Source organism: Echeneis naucrates, chromosome 5, assembly GCF_900963305.1.
Source record: "Echeneis naucrates chromosome 5, fEcheNa1.1, whole genome shotgun sequence".
NCBI lineage: Eukaryota > Metazoa > Chordata > Actinopteri > Carangiformes > Echeneidae > Echeneis > Echeneis naucrates.
In genome coordinates, this window is record NC_042515.1 from 26,704,211 (window position 1) to 26,725,675 (window position 21,465).

General features: G+C 40.5%; 1 protein-coding gene across 2 annotated transcripts; it reads right to left on the reverse strand.

Moving 5' to 3' along the window:
- Positions 1 to 1,070: 1,070 nt before the first annotated feature.
- Positions 1,071 to 21,338, reverse strand: cass4 (Cas scaffold protein family member 4). Of its 2 annotated transcripts, none has more exons than XM_029501152.1 (7): positions 21,209 to 21,338; positions 10,108 to 10,488; positions 9,398 to 9,481; positions 9,166 to 9,273; positions 3,666 to 4,946; positions 3,409 to 3,492; positions 1,071 to 2,618 (listed from the first exon to the last, which is right to left on the reverse strand). In XM_029501152.1, exons 1-7 carry the CDS (start codon positions 21,209 to 21,211, stop codon positions 2,202 to 2,204), a joined length of 2,358 nt encoding a protein of 785 aa, XP_029357012.1. In that variant the 5' UTR covers positions 21,212 to 21,338; the 3' UTR covers positions 1,071 to 2,201. The 2 variants fall into 2 exon arrangements, with proteins under 2 accessions (XP_029357012.1, XP_029357013.1); XM_029501153.1 differs by lacking the exon at positions 21,209 to 21,338 and adding an exon at positions 18,462 to 18,597.
- Between the last annotated feature and the right edge of the window lie 127 nt (positions 21,339 to 21,465).

Sequence of the window (21,465 nt, forward strand, 5' to 3'; positions counted from 1 at the left end):
TGTCCAAACATCTAGTGTGTAATGTAGATGTGTTATCAAGGACTGAAAACATCTATGACTTCCAGATTTGTAACAAGATGTTTTCCAAAATGCACTGTCATGGCTGTATTACTAAGAGGGCCAAATGAGTCCTTTAAATGTTGTAACTTGTTTGCATTTCGGATGAGCCCTCCATTATCACCCTGTTGGAATTTACTTAGCTACATACACAGATAAGCCGATCCCAGCTGGCATTAAGTGAGGGCAGGGTGCACCCTGGGCAGGTCCGCATTGAAGAAATATGTCATCATTTCTGCAATTTGCTTACTATCCAGCCCTGAAAGGTAGACAAGTATTATGGCTATTTGTTCAAAACAGTTTAGATATCAACAGCAGCTCATAGTTTCTTCTGCACACTTTTCTCCTGCACGGGGAGAGAACATACAAACTCCGCACAGAAAGGCTCCATGCCTGGGAACCCAGCCCACACCTTCTTGTATGGCAACAGCGCTAACCACTATGTGACTGTGCTGCCCCAGGTCAATCACTCTTAACTCTTAAATCAGAGAACCCATTTGATCCAGAAAACAAATAGCATGAAATTTGAGAAACCACTTTAAATCCTCTTTTTGATTCCATTAAGCATGATATCAGCAGATGGGCTGCCTCAGCAGTGTAAGTATAAGTGTAAGTAGGGTACAAATGCTGGATATAAATGTGGTATCAAGATTCATTCATATTACAGCATCTATTCCTCTCAAAACTAAACCAACAACATCAAAAATTTAATTTATTTGATTATTTGATATGTAATTACAAAAAGCCAAGACATACTTAGAACACCCCCACCCCTCCCCCCAAAATCCAGCAGTGGTCTCCTGACTGCATTGCTAAACTGGCGGCATGCTGACCTGGATTTCCTGCAGGCTGACAGACTGACTGTGTGTTACTACTGTCCAAAATTCATTTAGATCATCACTGTCACTTTGAGGCTGCTGTGATAGACTCTTGTTTGCCTCCATAATAACAAGCTTTCCTGCTCAGTGACAGAAGCCTCCCTCACGATCCTCCCTCCACTTAACTTCACTATCTTTTATATCAATATCTTTTCCATTTACTTTGGTGGAGCAGCTGCTTATCAGCAAAACCAGGGATTTTTTTTTTTTTTTTGGACATAAAAAAGCAAACTACGATGTCATAGACTCCACTCGATCATGTGCCATGATTTTCTTCAGATAGATTGCTAAACAGTCAAATTAAGCTGCTACTGGGTTCACCAGGAAAACAGAAAAACCATAATTAACCCTAACCCTAACCCTTAGTCTTCTGATATGGTTAATATACACAGCTCCTTAGACCTTGGTTCACTGACGGAACTCTTGGTCTAAAATACAAAAATACAAATTGAGGTGATAAATGTGTATTTATACTTTTCTTAATAACGGTTTAAATATGTATGTGGGTTTGGACCCTGGTCTTCCTGTGCCAGTTCAAAGTCTTAAATATTAGGTTTGCTGGCCACTATTAAGTACCCATAGGACTGAATGTGTGAAAGGTTGTTGTATCTATATGTCGGCCCTGTGATATACCGGTGACCTGTCCAGGATGGACCCCATGTGGTCTAGAGAATGGATGGCTGATTAATAGATCCTCTCTACATATTATCTTTCATTTATAGAATACAGCGTGTGGGGATTTCACTTTTTTAATAATTTAACACATTTTTTATCTTAATATCAATAAAAGTTGTTTAGGTGTTGCTCAGTTATTTGTTCAGAAAAGTTTGGGAATGTATTTTTAGATTTACACTGATATGCATAGAAAGCAGAATGTACAAACTACTGCTCTGGAGTCGATGAAGTCATAAAATACATTAAACATCCACATCAGAAACAATATCCAAAATATAATATTGGTGGAAATTATATACAACAAATGAATTCATACATATTATTTAATTGTAATTTAAAATATGTTTGTGTACAGTATCCTAAATGTGCAATTCATTTTGAAACTCCACTCTGTAGAAGTCTTTCATTCTCGTATAAATTGTGCTTCTTGAATACTGTAATCTGCACCTGTATTAATTAACACAGATGACCTTCATGGCAACAAAGCTTAAGTTGAATATGACAGTGACAGAAATAGATATCTAAATGACATACAATTACACAAATGTTTTTTGCTCAGCAGCTAAATCAAGATGCTTGATACATGCCCTCTCAGAAGTCAAGCGATAGTCTAAAGTTCTGCGCTCGTTGGGCCAGTTCCTTTGCAAACTCCTGAGCTTCACGCAGAGCCTGCTTATCTGGGAATTCCAACGCCGCCTTTTTGGTGGCTATAGCCAGCTGCTTCAGGAGAGCACAAAGGTGGTTGCTCTTTAAAAGGAGGCTCTGGCTGGAGTCTCCATGCTGCGCCTCCCTGCACAGGGTGTCCACCAGTCTCTGGCCCACCATGATCACCAGCTTACTTTGGGAGATAAATTTCTCTGGTGGGTGACCATCATTAAGACTGTACACAAATCCCCCAATAGCCTTCTGGAGAGCACCAAAGTACAGTCGACAGTGTTCTGACAGGGAGGGGGACTGTTGTTCTTCTGTGCCACTGCTGGACTCAGAGGAATGATGCTTTTTATCAGCCTGAACAGTACAGAGATGGAGCAGAGAATGAGTAAATGGACATACATAGCATGGCTATACAGTGTAATAAGCACAAGATCTCTTGAAGGAGGTTTGCTGGTTCCCCCAAGGTGTTGGGACTAAGGTACTAAGGTAAAGGTACCTTCCTCAAAGCATTATTTCTTCCTTTTAGCCTTTGCTCATTTTTGATATGTATTTTAATTCTTTTGTTTTATCCTTACCCTATCCCTATTTCCTGGAAGATGTATTTCATCATTTCATCATTTAACCCTAACCCTGTTTTTGCATAATGATTATATCATGATCATAATTCATTCATTAATTCCTCTCCAACCGCTTATCCATTTCCAGGTTGTGGGGGTTGTTGGAGCTAATCCAAGCTGACATTGGCCGAGGGTAAGGGACAGGTCACCAGTCCATCACAGGGCCAACACACAGAGAGAGACATACACAAACAACCACTCACACTTACACTCAGACTTACAGACAATTTAGAGTCAACAATTAACCCAAATATGCATGTCTTTGGATGGTGGGAGGAAACCCACGCAGGCATGGGGAGAATATGCAAACTCCGCACAGAAAGGCCCCAGGCCGGGAACCGAACCCATGACCTTCTTATTGTGGAGCCACAGCGCTAACCACGATGTCACCACACTGCCTTGATCATGTTTCATGTGGTTTTATTATTAAAATTCTGAGAGGATAAATTATACATCTGAGATTACCACAGATGAAAACATAAAAATGTTTTTTGTATGCTTTTATCATGTTTGTGGGAGATACCCACCAATATCTTGTTTGAGACTGGTGTTACATTTTCTTGTGGTTCTCTTTGAATTTTCTTTTGTTGCTCTTCAAAGTCAGTCTTGGTCTGAGGAAAAGTCAAAATCAGCTGTGTCAACATAAATGTCCTGGAAGGGGATTAATAAAAGGTACATTTTAAAACATTCCTAGGTATGCTTTGGTTTTTTGAAAAAAATCTTCCACTAAGCATGGTTACCTATTATATGGTATCTGTTAATGAAAAGGATCAAAAATGTTTACCTGTAGCTCTACATAGTCGTTTTCTTCCTCCAATGCATCCACTCCTTTTTTGCCTCCATCAGCACTTTTCAGGGTCTCTGGCTGACTTGTGATGTTGAAAGGTTGTGGATCTTTCTGAGATGCTCTGAATAGAAGCTTGCTGTTGGCAATAATGATGGACACCAGGCGTTTGACATCCTCTGGAATGGTTCGTGCCACCATAACAAAGCGCTCCAGCTGGTCAGGCGTCTGGACCTGACCCGGGTTCTGGCACAGTATGTTTAGTGGCCAGCCAGCCATGTTCAGAGCACTCACTGTCTGTTGAAGGATTAGACCTGAGTCTTCAATGATGGACAGCTGTTTGTAGAGCCTCGTCTGAAGATTGGCATCTGTCAAACGGCGGGCATTGCCTTTAACATCCAGGGAAAAGTTCAGGAAGCACATAACAGAACACAAAATCCCTTCAGCTGCTTCTTTGATCTCCTTTAGGTGTTTCTCCAGATGTTCTTTGCTCCTCCAGTGACTACTGACAAACTCCATGAGGAGTGGTACCGCTCTGCAAATAGACTCCTGCAGCTCCAAAAGTCTGTGACAGGCCTTGTCCTGGCTAAGCATGACCTCCCTTAGAGGCTCTGGAGAGGAAGAGCTCAGAGCCAGAGAGTCACAGGAGCTGGTGGATGAGCTGGAAGCCCTGCTGATTCTTTGATTGTCTGCTTGAGTGTGATGTAGGATTCTACCTCTCTCGCTGTTCTCATGCACGAATGACTCTCCACTTCCTGGAAGGTTGTGGAAAGCCGTACAGGCCAGAAAGTTCCTCATCTTCTGGAGGCAAACCCTATTGAGTTCAAGAACATTGCCTGAGTCACCTCTGTACTCTAGAGGTATATGATCACTCTGGGCACTGATGGGATGGGGTTCTCCCTGGGGTGACTCCTCTTCAGGTATCTGAGTTGGGAGCTTGTCATAAATTGGGACCACTTTGGGTGGACTCTGCAGATCAAAGGAAATAGATTTTGGTATATCATAGACTGAGGGAGTTGGGCTGGCTCTTTCTGTGGGTGGAGCACGTGCTGGAAGAGTGTCATAGAGCTGCCTACAAGCTTTGTGGGGCATGGTGTCACAGACGCCTTCGGGAGAACTTGATCTCTCAGGACCCATTGGCACATCATAGATCCACTCTGGTCTGCGGGGGTTAGGAAGGGTGTTGCATCCACTAATTATTTTTTGTTGGGTTTCTGAGCCTGAGGGAAGAGGGATGTCATAGTTCGGGTCCTGAGGCAAAGGTGGTGGAACAGCATACACCTGTGCCCAAAAACATGAAAACATCAGAAATCTAAGGCCTACAGGAATTATGCATTCGTAGAAAGTTAGTGCCTCAATATGCTTTGCACCAAGTGTGCCACCCCTGTGTATTGTTTTTGTTACATTGACAATTATTTAGTGAAATCCCATTTTGAAGGCTTGTAATTTTGGAATTTGTCCAACAGCCATCTTGGTTTTCGGACACAAAAATATTGAATTGAGCCATTACATAAAAAATAGGGCCATCGAAAAAACTATATTCTGTGGGGGAAAAAAAGAGTTTGAAATTTTGTGTGAAAACAGTGATATCTCAAAATCTTCATTATGAAACAGGTTGAATTTTACATATATGGTTCACACACTCCCTGTCCACACGTGTACCAAATCTTAGGTTGATAGGTAAAACTACTGAGGAACTATAGAGTTTTTACCAAACAGTGTCCCTTGGCGATCTCCAGTGTGTGAAACCTATCCAAAACGGTCCAATTTGGCTAAAATTCACACTGCAAGATTTCAGTGATACATGCATTTTTAACAGATAACCTTTTGGGGCCAATCACAGACTTTTAGGAACATTATATAAGTAAAATTCCATTTGAAAATTGCATTTATAGGAATGAATATATGGTGTCTAAAACCTATCCAAACACAAATTTGACATATTTTTGCCTGTTTTATGTTGTTATTTTGAAGCTTTAGCTTTAGCCTCCTTTTCGTCCTTACTGTACAACATCTGCAGCACTTCCGTCGGTGTAAACACCATATTCTCCATGTTAGTGTAAAAAAAGTGTCAAACTTCCCCACGACAGTAACAGAAACGACGGTAAAAACTGATTAAACATCAAGTTAAAGGGACATTTGGGCCGTCTGGGTGTGTCACTGTGTGCATCACTGCGTGTATGTCCCATGCGGCTCTGGTCCCGTTACGCAGCCCTTATTTGGGGTGAAAAAACGGCCCATTCAGGGATTGTTATACGTCAGAGGAAACCTCAGGGCCTCTGGTATTGGATGGAAATTTTGTTTTCATCAAGACTTTGATTGACAGGAGACGCTGCCTGCGTGTAGTCGATGTGCAGTCTGACGGACCTTTAAATTAGCATTAGCACAGAGGGGAAAGAAGACAAAATGTCCGATTAGCTGGACATGATGGATAAAATTGAACCAAGGATTATTGTTGGGCACATCTTCAGCTTTAAAATGAGGCCAAGCATGTGATTTTATTCAATGTTTTAGTCGGGGTTTGATCGAAGAACGTTCGTATTTCACAGAGACAGAAAACGACATCCGATTTTTTTGGTTTTTGGTGAGCAGGCTTGTTGAACCTAACCTTTATCAGGAAATAAACTAAATTTTTGTACTTTGGTGTTGTTTCTATGACAGTCGGCGTCCCAACCACTAGGGGGACTGAGCGAACAGGTTAAAGATGTCATTAAAATTGAATGAGGCCAACGCTTACGGGTAGCGGGTCCTCTCCAGTCTGCCTACTGACTTGCCTGATAAAATGAAAACAAAGAAATAAAAACAAGAATTTGATCACGCCATTAAATGTTTTTTAAATGTTGTTTTACTAACCATGTTCTGCCAAAGTCTCTGTCTCTCCCAGTTCCTCTCCTCTCTCTCCCTGTCCTCATCCTGCAGGTGGTGACTCATCGCCATCCCATGTTCTAACCCTAACCCTAACCCTAACCCAACACCTTCTGGTCCCATATTTCATGAATTCTGTACTACAGCTCAACTCCATGAACTTCATGCAGCAACATGTTCCTGCCTATGCCCCCCTCCCTCCAATGCCTATCTCACTCTCTCTCTCTCTCTCCCACTCTCAACCCAACCGGTCGAGGCAGATGGGTTAACCCTAACCCTAACCTATACCCCCTGAGCCTGGTTCTGCTCGAGGTTTCTGCCTCTTAAAGGAAGTTTTTCCTTGCCACTGTTGCCAAGTGCTTGCTCATCAGGGGATCTGTTGGGTCTCTTTAAATAATTTAAGAGTTTGGTCTAGATCTGCTCTATATGTAAAGTGCCTTGATGTAATTTTGTTATGATTTGGCGCTATACAAATAAATCTGATTTGATTTGATTTGAAATGTTGAGTGATGTAGCGGTTATAATTAAAAATGATTAAGAAATGCAGAAAGCGGGAGTAGTTGATTGTGGATGCTGCTTACAGTATGTTTATTTTTGCTTGGGGGGGCTAAGACTTTTTGAGGATGGGGCTTAAGCCCCCCTCTTGCCGTCAGTGGACGGACGTGTGACGATATCGAATAGCTTATGTCACGGCTTCAGCAGGCGTCTTCACAATGGCAATGGTCGCTGAGGATCATGAGTACTGTAGGCTAACGTAACCTTCTGCTAACACCCAAAACCACCATTGATTTCTTAGAATCGGAGAAGAAATCATTAAAACTCATGGCCATAACGATCATATTGTTGAGCTATCCAGGACGCTGTGCTTTCGTACAGCGTGCGTGCCCCCTCCAATATTGGAGACCGCAGAGGAGAAAAACATTTGATTTTGAAATTCTTAACTGAAGTTCTTTTATTTTGAAAGCGCAACACAGCGTCATGTAGGGGGCGGGGGCCAACACTGGTTGGAGACAGCAACACTCAGCAGCAGGCTGTCTAATGATACAAACTCTTTAGAACGAGATTGAAACGGTCTTTTGGGAAAATTTCCATGAATATGGCTTGTTAAAATGCAATTTTGTTAGTTTTCATTCATATGTGTATATCAATGTGCCCCCTCCCCCAATGTTAACTCATTCCTACGCTCTTGTGTCATTAAAAAGGAGACTAAGCCCCGCCCTCACCAGCACTAATTACTGCTGCTGCTGTTCAGTGGACAGGTGCAGCTAATCAAGGCAATCACTGGAGGGAGGGGGGAGGAAGAGACCCACAAAGCCCATACACACATAGACTCTGTGACACTTCTAAAGTCTGAGAAGGGCTGTCTGTATATTTGTCTGTGTGACTATATATTTGTGTGTGTGTTCTGGAGTTTAACAGAAATGTCAGTAGTAACAGTTGATCAGATGCTCTCTTATCAGAGGAGTCTGATGATATCATTGCTTTGATTGCATCATCTCAACCCCTCTGAAACAATTGAATAGGGATTAGGTTTTTGGCTTGGCAAGCCTCTCACTCTGGCGCTTTTTATGGTGCCAAAATATCATATTCTACCAAGAAAAACAATAGCACACTGATCCCAAACAGGCCTCACATGCTGTTGTTTGGACTATATGGGTTTATTCAAGGCCCTACGACGAGTTTGCACTTTAAATTTTTATGGAAGAGGAATAGTAATAAAAACTAAAATAAGAATAAGAAACACGAACAATAACAAGAGTGACTCGGCGCAGGCCCCGAGGTACTAAATATATTTGGAGGAGAAGGTGGAGCTGAGGAGGAGTGGGGGTGGATCTGACCTATTCTGGATTAAATCTTGATTGGGTGGTATAGTCTGTCAATTACACAGTAGAACCCCCACAATCCATCTCTGCTTTCTGGTTTGTTTCCCTCTAAACGGGAGCATAATTCAAAAAATTAACATTGAGTTGAATTGAAGACTTGAAACTAGAGACAGGGACCAACTTGTTGGGAAAATATTAACTGATCTAATAAATCAAGGGAGAGTTTAATACAATCACTTGTTTATACAACCAGTGGAGTTGCCCACTGATGGTCATTACATAGAATACAGGTTTAAGGCTCTTGAGCATTGGCTTCACTGTTCAGACTGAGAGTCTAGGGCCCCTTTTATCATCACACATCTTGACTGTACTCAACATTCCTGTACTGACATGTTACACAGTTCCTTTGATGTTTACATGATAGAATACAAAATAATATGGTAAATGATACATGGCATATGTTAAAAGTGTGCATGGTTATTTGTACAATTCAAGACTACTACGCAGTATTTGGGGGGAGGGTAGGAGGAAACATTTAAATTGGGAAGATCAATACATGATTTACCCACTCCATATTTTCATAAATGCAAATTGAAGAATATGTCTATGACACAACAGTGTTTGCGACTTTGCCTGCCAAAGTATGGGTGACCTATAATGGGTCCTGAATGCACCCTGTGAAGACAAAGGACTAAAGCTGCTTCTGATATGTTTATTTGTTTGTTTGAAGCAGGAACTTTCTACAAAATGAAATAAAATTTTGAAAGAAAGCATATCACAGGTTTTCATGCTTCTGACTGACAGAAACTTACATAAGTGTCCCCAGGAATTGTGTACTTCACACTGTCAAACCTCTGCTCCAGCTCATTGAGAGGAATCAGTGAGTGTTTTTTAGACATGTGTCTAGTTGTTGTTGATGCCTGAAAATAGAAGAGTACAATAACAGTGATCATTCCAAAGAAATATTAATTCAGGTAACAATATATCTAACAAATGATCCCTGCTTTGCATCCTTTTCATGTGTGTATATTTTAAGGAGCTCACATTGAAAAGAGAAGCTCGTCTTGCTCTGACCGGGACATCATAAACTTCCCCTTGTTGACTGGACACAGTGTTGCAGAATCTAGGCTGGAGACAAAATAGACAGACAGTCATATAAGGGCTGACTGGAAACAACTGATCAAAGCAGCACTTTCCTCAATGACCTCTGTATCAGTGCATTTATGGGGACAGTACTTGCTCTGACGCCTGTTGAGAGTGCCATAATGAATGCACTATACCAATTAGTGGAGCTCCATGATAGAGCTCATGCTGTTCATTAGATATTAGGTGGCAAATGCAGAGGGGAACAGGACTCCCCTGAAGCAGGAAAGGAAATGGTAAACATCTGGGTGCATTTCTCCCTGCTTTCTGCTGCATAGGCACCCATTCAGACACTTCTGTATTTCTGGGGTGTCTGGTGGCATTGGCTGCTGTTTGCAGTTAAAATTGTCTGAAGTCTGTGTCTGTTTGTCTTTTACAGGCCTATAAAGACATCAGTTCTGCATGTCTGTCCCCATGGAGAGGCCCCTGGTCCCTATCTGGAAACTCTTTTAGCAGCAGGGGGTTCATAGCATTGCATTTCTGCATTAGTCTACCTCTCTAATCAAGATAGTTGACACTTCCAGAAAAGAGAGCTACGTTTGACCTTGGAGCAATAGACTGGTTGACATTGAGAAACTTTTTTCTTATTTAAAAAAATCATTATTGACTACCTTTTCCTCGGGTCCTTCTGTGCTGTGTTTAGTGGATGGGAATTTGTGCATCTTGTCCATGCATTCATAAGCTAGATTGCTGGATGGTCGAGGTATACTTGGAATCTGGTAGATATTTTGCATTCTGTCATCAGGTTTGGCATCAGCTAATATGGGCGTTTCTAGGACATTGTGTAAGAATCCTGAAGCGGGTCCAGTTTGTGGCAGGAGCTGCAGTCTGTTTGCAGGAGCCAGGCCATGCCGTCCGTACAGGGAACACATCCACCAGCCACTGGTGCCGGCCACATGTTGATTCACCACCACCACGATGTCTCCTTTTCTGAAAGCCAGTTCATCTGCACACTCTGCAGTGTTGTCATACAGAGCCTTGGCAAGTGTGCTCTAAAATAAAGAGCAGAGCAATGGAAATCAATTATTAGGTAAAATAAAAAATATTGGTATCATCCAAAATTGGTTTATCCAACTATTATATTACCTTATAATCTGCACAGCTAATGGCTCAATTCTTACTTGAAAATTCTTATATGTTAGACAATCTATTTAATAGACAGCATAGAATCCTAGAAAATAGTTTGTTTTTTTGCCTGCAGACGTTTCCTTTTCGAAAAAGTTCCCTCAAATTCAGTGTCATCATCCAAGTCAGCAGGTAAAATTCCAAGTCATTTCATAAATTGTGATTAGAACAACTAGACATCTAAATTTGCTGCTTCCCCCATTGTTACACTGGTGGTCAAACAAACAAGAAGTAGAACTCTCCTTTATTTTGAGTGACATTTTTCTTTGCTCATTTTCACTTCCTATTTGTGCCTTCTGTTGGGAGATACATGAAAAAAAAAAAAACAAGTTCCCTTGAAACTTCCTCTCGCAAGGTTGTGAGAATTTGGTTTCATCACTCCAAATATTCACTGTGCAATTTAAAAACCTCATGCCATGACAAATTCTGAACACCATTTGTATTCAGAAGTACAACACTTATACTGTAATATTGATAAAAAAGCTCTGTCCTGTTGACAAATTAACATCAGTCCACCAAAGAAAACACAAGAAATGCTTTCAAAACTAGGAGCTAGAAATAAGAAACTTGGAGGTTTGAAAATGTAAAAATAATAATCAAAAGATCCATTCCCATTTGACTTTTCAGATTGTGATTATTCTCCTTGTATAGGATGAAAAAGTGGTCTCAGATCCTTGGACTTCTGCTTGACTATTTATACATAGACAATACATTTTACTTTGAACATTGATTATGAACTGACGATTATTTTCTCAGTCAATTGATTATTTAAGTCCAAAAAACTCCTCACAAAAACAACAAATTCACTGCCATCACAACCTAATTCCAACATCTTCAGTTTAATTTACTTTACTTTTGACTAATGTTCAAATACCCTTTGAGACAGCATGCATATTTGAGAAGTGGGAACTACCTATAATTTTGTGAATTTTCTTAAAATAAGTGTAGTCAAGCATCTGCTGGCCATGCTGACCACATGGGGAAATCATAGATGATGCAAAATGTTAAGAGTAATGGAATAATGGACAGGCCCAGATATTACTGTTCTACAGTAATGTCAAACTAAAGTTAAAGCCAAATTATTTTTGCCAAATATTATTTTATTTCAGATTTAACAGCTGAATGTGACTTATCAATGCTCAAAGCATTTGTTTTGTTTGTTTTTTTACTTCTGAACACCATTTGTATTCAGAAGTACAACACTTATACTGTAATATTGATAAAAAAGCCTCTGCCTTGTCTTGAGATGGTCTGTGAGGTAGCCTGACTAGAGTGGCTAAGTAACAAAAAAACAAAAAACACTAATAGTTAACTGATCAAAACTCAACTTAAATTAGCTTTCATCATGTGCACACAGCTACACACTGATGTCCTAACCCCCCTAACAGCTAAAAAGCAACTGATCAAATAACCCTTCCACCAGCAGTCCAACAGAGGCAACTGGACTGTACCATTGCCGCAGGGATATAACATGTCTCTCCTAAACACAGGTAAGAGATTAAGTTAAAACAATCCCACCAAGTTCCAAGGTGAACTCTTTTGCATTATTTACCGCACAACTCACTCACAACCATACATAAACAAATCAACATCACAGTAAATAATTTACTCCACATAATCTACTACCACCCCCCAACATGGTCCAACCTAGTGACATCACCAATGATCTCACCAGTGTATGAATTTAGGACATGATTGGGTGCCTCCTCCTTTTGTCTGTGGAGCACATGGTTGGTATGGTAAGTAGCAGAGAAAGAATGACTGAATTATGAAACCAAATGAAGCCAATAAATAATAACTAAACAAATTTTTCAGTGTTAATTTAATCATAGATGTTACTGAAATGTGAACTTTAACCAAATATAATGCAAACTACAAACCAACCCAGGATAGTAAGTGTTTGCAAAATAATGATTAATGCTGAACAAACAATTAACAAAGATGGTTAAATCGGTAAACTATGTGGCATTGATAGTAAAAGTAGGGATAAATAGTTTATGCTTACCCACTTTGTCACATGGTATACACCGTAAAGGAGCAGGACTCATGAAATGACCTACTCTTTTCTGCTCTTTCAAAGCATCGAAAAGAAATTAGGTGACAGCCATTATGGGATGGCTGTCACCTAATTTTGGGAAACAAGCTATGACTAATGAATCATTCCCACCAATGCCACCACACACAGCTGAAATGAGTGAGAGCAACTTATGTTCGACTAGCTTTGTAGCCACACACAGAAATAAAATTCTGTTTCCTATGACCTCATTAGTCCTCAGTCAGAAAACATTTATTGTGCTGTTGCGTGATATTATATTACCAGAAGTATATGGCCTGCCAAGTGCAGTGTGACCTGCAGTCCGACCTTATTGCCCTAACTGATGCTCTTGTAGTAATAAATAAATGTTGTTGCTATTATCACATGTAGGTTCAAAGTTCATCATACGTTCATGGGAGAACTGCAGTGATTAAAGCTAATATGGAAGAAGTTGCACTACAGTCAGGCAGATCCTCAACGAAACAAACATACCACACACTCCCTCACACACCCACGCACACGTTGAACCCACAGCTGATGAGCCTGCAGGATAGCACTTTGCTGAACCCCACCTCTCTCCGAAATCGACTGCTCCCTAACAAAGACTCTATTCACCATCATGCTCAGCACCTGTTCGGATGCAGGCCTGTGCACTCCCACTCAGTGTACACACCAACACACACACACACACACACACCGAGCCTCTGCAAACTCCCTGCCTAATCCTTTAGGCCATGCTACAGATGTCCAAGCAAAATATGTTGGGTCAAATCACACCAGATTTACGTTGTTGTGCTTTTTGCTGGGAATCATCACTGCACACTGCCCTAACATAACATTAGGAATTGATCATTAGGACAAAATCTGCTTGTGTTAAAACACTTAATCTTCTCATTCATTTTCTACCACTTATCCGTTACCAGGTTGCAGGGCGTACTGGAGCAAATCCCAGCCAATGCTCCAAACAAGGGGCGGGGTATACCCTGGATAGTTCGCCAGTTTATTGCAGGGCCAACACACAGACATATAACCACAATGCCTAAATTGTCCATAGGCCTCAGTGTGAATGCCTACAGGCAGTTTAGAGTCACTTATCAACCTAGACATGCATATCTTTGGACTGTGGGAGGAAACCTGAACACATGGAGTAAACCTACGTAGGCACAGGGAAAACATGCAAACGTCTTGCCTTCTTGGTGTGAGGCAACAGTGCAAACCACTATGCTGCCATGCTGCCCTTGTGTTAAAGACTTGGAACAAATTTGTTAATCCGGGTCACATTAATATCTCCATGTAAAGAGCCCGTAAGTGTTTGTATGCTTGTAATTTGCACAAAGCCATTTAAACCACAGCCTGTGGCCATCCAGTTATCTGTGGTACTTAAATTTGTAGACATTAATATTATTCATGCTGTTTAAAGGACAGCTGAACCCGTGGATTCAGGCTGCCTGTCCTTACAGGAGGTCTCTGCTTTGTCTCGCGCTGTATTTACTTGTGGCCTGTGTTGTTCACTAAGTAAGGTAACAAAGTCAGATTCAGCTGTGACTCTTTAGGATTCCTGCACACGCCTGCTTGTGCTGATCACCTACTTTGACAGCTGCTCTTCAGCACTAAAACTGCACAGCTGTCTCTGCTTTCCCCGGTCTCCTCCATCTCTCTGCTCTGTCCTGTTCACAAATTAACATCCTGACTAGGGCTAGCTTGTTAGCATGCTAACTTCAGTAGAAGTAAATATTAGAAATATTAACCATTAAAGTGCAGTCATCAGGTATATTAATCATTGTATAACGAAATTTCTTAAAATTAGTTGCAGTCTTTTTCCAATGCAATTAAAGGGCTGCAGAGGCACATCAGGATTTCCAGAGGTACTGGGGAAGGAACCAGTCACCAACTGTATGTGAGTTACACTCTGTTGGTTCACTTGGACCTTCTGGTCCTTGGCAGCCAGAGAACACCACTGGGGTCAGGTCGGCACCTCAGACAGAGTGGCAGGAGCATTATACATAAAGAGCACAACTTTATCCTCTTAAATAAACCTCAAATGTGCTCCAAGAAAATTCACCTTTTTTGGCTATCTCTCCTACTGAAATAAAATTAAGAAGAGATTGGCTCTGTGGCAGCGACACTGACTCTTCACAGCTGTCATGTAATTTGCTGTATTGGAAATGGTGAGAATTATGTTAAATTCTCAGTCACAAACATTCACAATTCATGTAAAACTTCCAAAGTAACATAAGGGACAGGGACAGCCAATCTTAGACCAAGATAAGAACAAAAGAAATCAGTGAGTCAACGCATTCAATATATTGAAAAAACAAACAAACAAATAAATTCGATGAAGTAAATAATTCCTCCGAAGTAAATTATTCTCATCTCATTTGGATGCAAACCGGAAGATCAACTTTGGTCTGGTGTTGAAATAAGAACAGTATTTGAGTCAGGGCAGAGGAGAGGAGGAGGCAGGGGACTTTATGCCAAGGAAAGGAGGAGTTTTGAGACCAAACTGGTAAGTACACAAAATCTCTTTGGTATGTTGGGATTTGAATCAAATGCCATGGAATATTTTCTTTTCAAAAATGCACTCTTCTTGTGATATTGTTATTATGAATTTTCATCAGTGCTGCAGATTCATTTACAGAATTCAATAAATATCTGATCCCTCCATCACCGAACTGCAATTATCCTAAACAGAAGCAGCAAAAATGCTTTCACCTTGGTGAGGAATGTCAGTTATCCACAGGACTGTTTGTTGTTCCCATCAGACAGTAAAGTGGATGATAGACAATGTGAGGAACAGGAGATAAGAGACACACTGCAGCCTTACTGCGATGTGGCAGGAACTGATCTCACTGCTCAGTTTTATTTATACTTCACTTCCTCAGTCTCATCTTCTGACTTTTGTCATTTGTGCAAGCACCATGTGGGTAGTTACTTATTGCTTTACTGTTTTTCTTTGCAAGATTAAAGATGGTGGTGAGGATTGTGTTTTAAGTGATTTAGATGCATGATGTGGTGTTTTTCTGTACAAACACAAAAAGCATCTTTACTCACCAGAGCCTTTTAAGATACAAATGCATTCAACATGTTTGTTTTCCCTCAAGCTCAGAATCTGGTTAGAAATAATGAAGGCAGGTATAACCTTTAAAAGAAAAAGAAGTGTTTAATGCTGTTTATATCGGAATTAATAGGATTACACAATGGCAGCAAAACACCCTAACCCTAACCCTAACCACAAATTTAAATGTTATTAACCTAAAACACTTCCTTAAAACATGTATGCTCACCAACTATCTGCCACCTTCAGTCTGCCTGCCGTTTGCTGGGCAGGCCCAGTGGAGCTTTATTCACTGGAAGCAGCCGCCTGCTGCTGAAATAATGCTGACAGTGGTAAGAGTGAACAGCAATTACATTTAAGTTACAGCTTGTAAAACACAAATGAGAAAAACATTAGACATTAAATGCTGCTCTGTGCTTGGGAGGCTGCTGTTGGATCATAATTCACTCTGGCTTTTAACTATGATGAACACTAAGGAACAATATGCTAAAGCATGACATCATTGTATCCCATAACAGTTTTAGTCATATTTGATATTAGGAAACATTTGCCACGGATGGTCCTTAAAAGTCTTACAAAATCAAACAAACCTGTTTTTGATTTTCTAATGTGTTTGTCTGTAACTACCAAATGAAATCAGATTGTGAAGACCTCTTCACCTGTTTACATATAAGATCTATATAAGGCCTGTGGGAACGATGAAAGAGGAAAACTACTTTTGTCTCATAACTTTACCTTAAGTTTACCTTATAATCTAAATTAGCCTTATCTGTTGGCTTTCAAATTGGCTACAGCATTCTACAATTAGAGCCAATCCAACAAAGTTGCCAAACAAGAGCACGTCAGATGTCAGCCAATCTTAAATGGACTGACATGAAGCTATGACTGTTTCCACAGTGTTGTGCTAGTTACTGAAAAATAGTAACTAGTTTCTTCATTCAAAATGTAACTCAATTACTGATTGAGTACTTACACCAAAAAGTTAATGATAAAAGAAACTTTTTAGATAATTTTTAAAAAGAACATGGTCCCATTAATGGCCTTATAGCTTAATTTCAGTGTTGCATGGAAAATAATACACTGTTGATCAACTTAACAGTTTTTATTCAGTGAAAACATCACAAGGATTTCTGAAATAAATAACACAAAACAATCTGAATAATATATTATTTATAATGATTTAAAAAAAACACTAATGGCTTCAAAAATGTGGCTATAGTGGCTTCAGCGTCATTAAAGGTGGAGGGGCCGCTGCTTGACTGTCTGTGCCCGGTTAGCCTCAAGCTTTGTCGAGGGTTAGAGTTAGGTTATTAGCTTATTGTTTTTGCAGTAAATAGGACCTTAAGACATAGATTGCATTTAACTAAAACATTTTTATCTTTTTTTTTTTTTTTTTTTTTTTTTTTTTACTAAAGAGAAATAATGAGCGTATCCATTTTGAGAAGCTAGTCTTCATGAGGGTCACACACATATTTACAGCTTGAATAAACGTAAGCATGCCCACAATGCTTCGACTCCCTAGTCGTCATAGTCAGCGGTCCCCAACTCCCAGGCCGTGGACTGGTAATGGTCCATGGGCCATTTGAACCGGAATAAATAACTTACATTATTTCTGTTTTAAGATAAATTTTAAATTAATTGTTTCTCATTGCAATAATTTAAATAATTTCTTAAATACATTTAAAATTAAACCTACAGAGCTAGCAAAATTAGTAAAAAACAAATGTCTTCGGAAAGTTTTTTTGTGAAGAATGAGGAGACAGAAGAAGAGCCTGCGACTTCCATGAAAAAGAAAGCTGCATTTACGTTCGGGCTTAGGGGGCAGAGAGGATGTTACTCATGTTATGTTGTTGGCGCGATGTTATGAGTACATGGCTAATAAAGTTGCATACAAGTGACAGTGGATTCACCTTTATTAGTATATTTCGAAAATAGCGTATCATTTTATTTTGTTTTATTTATCTGCCACACCTTAAAGGCTGGTCTGTGGAAATTATGTCTGACATTAAACTGATCCCAACCGCAAAAAAGGTTGGGGCCCTCATTTACCAAGTGACAGACAAACGCACCTTATTGTAACACAACAGAGTTATTTTATTTAAAACGGAAAGCGTTAAGTATCAGTTTCTGCCCAACTGGTTTCCAATCATGGCTATGACATTGGGTTTCTATGGCAACTCCTCCTTGGCCAGATCGCTGCTTGCCATTGCATTTACTGTTGGAATAATAATAAGGAAAGATCGTCATTGATCTTGATGAGCTTCAAAAGTCTTGTTACCCTTGTTCCCCTACCTCAGCTTTTCTCAAACTATGGGGAACGGAAGTGGGTCGCAACGAACGGTTACACCTGGTTAGTTTCTGCATTAGAATGGTGGAGGTGAGATGCGACCTGGAACGATAATGAGAAAAGTATGATTGACGTTGGCATTTTAATTGGGCGGAACAATAAAAAAACTTCCTCAGAGAAAAGGCAATGTGGGACAATGGGCATTGATTTGACGTTTAGAATGGATGGGTAAATAAATAGTCATGGACAGATTTGTAACAAGAGCAACAAAGGGTGGTGATCCAGCCCCACACTATATAGCAGATCAACCAAAAACAAAGTATGACAATTCATATCTTGCTCTTGGGTTCACATGGCAACAGTTGGAGGGGAGGAGAGAACCCTGTGTGTTATGTGCCTTAAACTGATTGCAGCAGATAGCATGAAACTCAACAAATTGAGGAGACACCTAGAAACCACATACCTGGGTCACGCCGACCACTTGACTTCTTCCAGTGAAAACATGCAGAATACGTTCAGCAGGAAAGTCGTATAGTAAAAGCTGCCTCCGTGACCAGTACAGCACAAATGGCTTAATTCAAAGTTTCCCAGTGCAAAAAACCTCACACACTAGCCGAGCAGCTTATTGTCCCCTGCAGCAATTGACATGGTCTCGATTATGCTCGATGAAGCAAGTTCAGCAAAGTTGAAGGCTGTGCCTCTTTGGGATGCTACACGAGTACCTCTCTCAACACGGTCTAAAATGGGAAAACTGTGTGGGCTTTTGCTTGGATGGCGCACAGACCACAACAGGGAAAAAAAGGGGCCTTCAGTCATTAGTTAAGCAAGTCACTCCAGAGGCGCAGTGGATGCACTGTATAATTCACAGTGAAGCACTCGTGCCAAGACAGTCCAATTTAAATTAAGTTTTGACATTGACATAGTGGTTGTTAATGTTGTAAACTTGTAAACACCAAAATCTGACCTTTGAATGCCCTCCCCTTTTCTGCGCTTTGCCAAGAGATGGGCGGTGATCATACAGCAGTGCTTTTCCAAAGCGAGGCACGTTGGCTCTCACGCCACAAGTGTTGACGTGTGTGTTTGAGCTCCGGGAAGATATCCGAGCGTTCTTGGGGGTGGGTTGGAGGAGGAAGGCATTAAAGACACAGCGGCCAAGTTCACCATTGACGACTTTCTGACTTAAATCTACAGTTCCAAGGGAAAGAAAAATATATACCCCACCTGGCTGACAGAATTACAGCATTCACCAGAAAGCTTAAGGTGTGGGGCAGTACCCTTGATGGAGGAAGTGTTGAGTCATTTGAGAATGTAAGTCAAATGGCTGAGGAGACTGATAGGATCACTCATGTTATCCCCCTCACACAACAGCACTGCTTAAAATGTTTGGAAAATACTTTCCATCTAGCAGTGCTCAGTATGACTGGATCATGGACCTTTTCAATACAGCAGATTGGTTTTATGATATATCTTTATAAATTATGTCTGAAAATATCCTTGTTTAATGCTATTTACTGTGCTCTCTTTTCCTTTCTGTTCAATAAGATGAGCATGCTGTATTCTGTCTGCAGTGCCTGGTGACTTAAGTTCTGTCGAAGAGGACCAATTAATTGAGATCACCTCTGACACCACTTTGAGGCAGAGGTTTACAACTCAATCACTGGATTAATTCTGGCTTGGAGCAGTTGGCATACTTCTCCTATTTGCTACATCTTATCTCTGTGAAATTGGCTTTTCAGCTGTCACAGCACTGAAAACAAACCTGCAACCCTGCTTTGAGGGCTGCCATGCAAGACAGGCCCACTGCAGCCACTAATGCAGGGACATGTGAATTCTTATCATGTTCACTTGAACCTTTATGTTCCCATTCAATGAATTCTTATGTTCCATTGCAACTGTGATGACACAACTGGCATTTTGATTGCCATGCACCTTTATTTTCTCTGGTGCTATTACTGGTGTTACTTTACGTTTATCATTGAAAGAAATTTTGAGTAAAAAAAAAAGGCCTAGTGCACCATTCTGTTGGGGCGATAAAGGACGGTGGGTCTTGACAGTGCCTTGTTTTTGTTTTTTTTGTTGTTGGTTTTTTTTTTTTTGTGGAATGACAAAAAAAGTTTTACAATCCCTGCCCTACCTTGTTATGCTCTAGAATTTTACTATCTGAGGTTAGGATGGTAGTAAAGACCTTGTCACTTTTAGCCCCTCACTTCTGAAGTAGGTTAATTATCTGTAACACTGAAATGTTAATGACTGAAACAGAATGGATGGATAGTGAAAAAAAAAACTAAAAAAATTCAGCTTTGTTGAGTGGAATTCAATGAAGATGCTGTCACTTCTCTGTGCCAGCATCCCACTGTGTGAGAGCTCAGAACTCTAAACTGACTCCTGTTCCCAGATGATGAAAACTGACACAGCAGTACAGAAGGTCTGTCAGAATAGCTCATGATAAACCCTCCAACAAATAAATTAATATACAAAAATATCCCTTTAAAATCATTAACTGAGTAGTTGCAAGAGTAACTGTTAGTTAACACAGTCTAATTTTCATTCTTAAAGAGGCAAAGATGAGCTCAGTGTCATGATTGCTGTGCATGAAAAAATGTCAGGATAATGCATATCCTTTCCCTTCACACACTGATCCCGGAAACATCATGTCTTGCTTTCCTCTGGCCTGGTGTGTCCCAGTCTGGGAGACAGCCGCACATAAGTAAAAAACACACAAAGTATAACATGTATGGAAATTTAAGCGCAACATTTTCAAGCTGCAGACAAGAGAACCAGCAAAAAATTTGATGCATTTTGCAATTTTCTGACAAAAATCGCAACATACAGTCCAGAGAAACAAGGTGAGGTTTAACAGCTGGACCCATCCGCAAATTTCCTTCACAATACCTTAATGCTTTAATTAAAAACTCTAAAACATGTCCAAATTTTGTGTTTCTGAGAAGAGAGAGTTGAGTCTCATCTCTAAAGGCTTGTGGAGTGGGTTAGGGTTAGGTGGAGGAGGCCAGAGAGGCTAAGTGTAGAAATAGGTGGTAGCGGACACTGCAAGTTAAAGTGAGGACATTCCTCTGGATGAGCAAAGCTAGGCAAGACCACAAAAAAATGACTATTTGCTATAACTATACATGACCTCAAACAGATCAACTTCGATGGAAAGAATAATTTAATTCTTGAAATTTTGACTTCTGGAGCAGCTACAGCACTTACCATGTTTGTTAGAAGGTTGAGTCTCCACACAGAGAAATTGGTCTCAGTCCTCACTGACTCATCTGCACTGCAACTGTCTTGGGGATTTACTCTTTGTGTGTTTTCACAGTATATTGTCTGAGCCGTCAATGAGAGGCCAGCTGTTTTACCCCTTGGGCGGGGAGACCCAGCTACATATCATTGACAGAGCTGCTTTCCCGCAACCTCATTGGCCAGAGACCCCCCCGCAGCTGCCCCCACCTAACTGTTAACTCCTT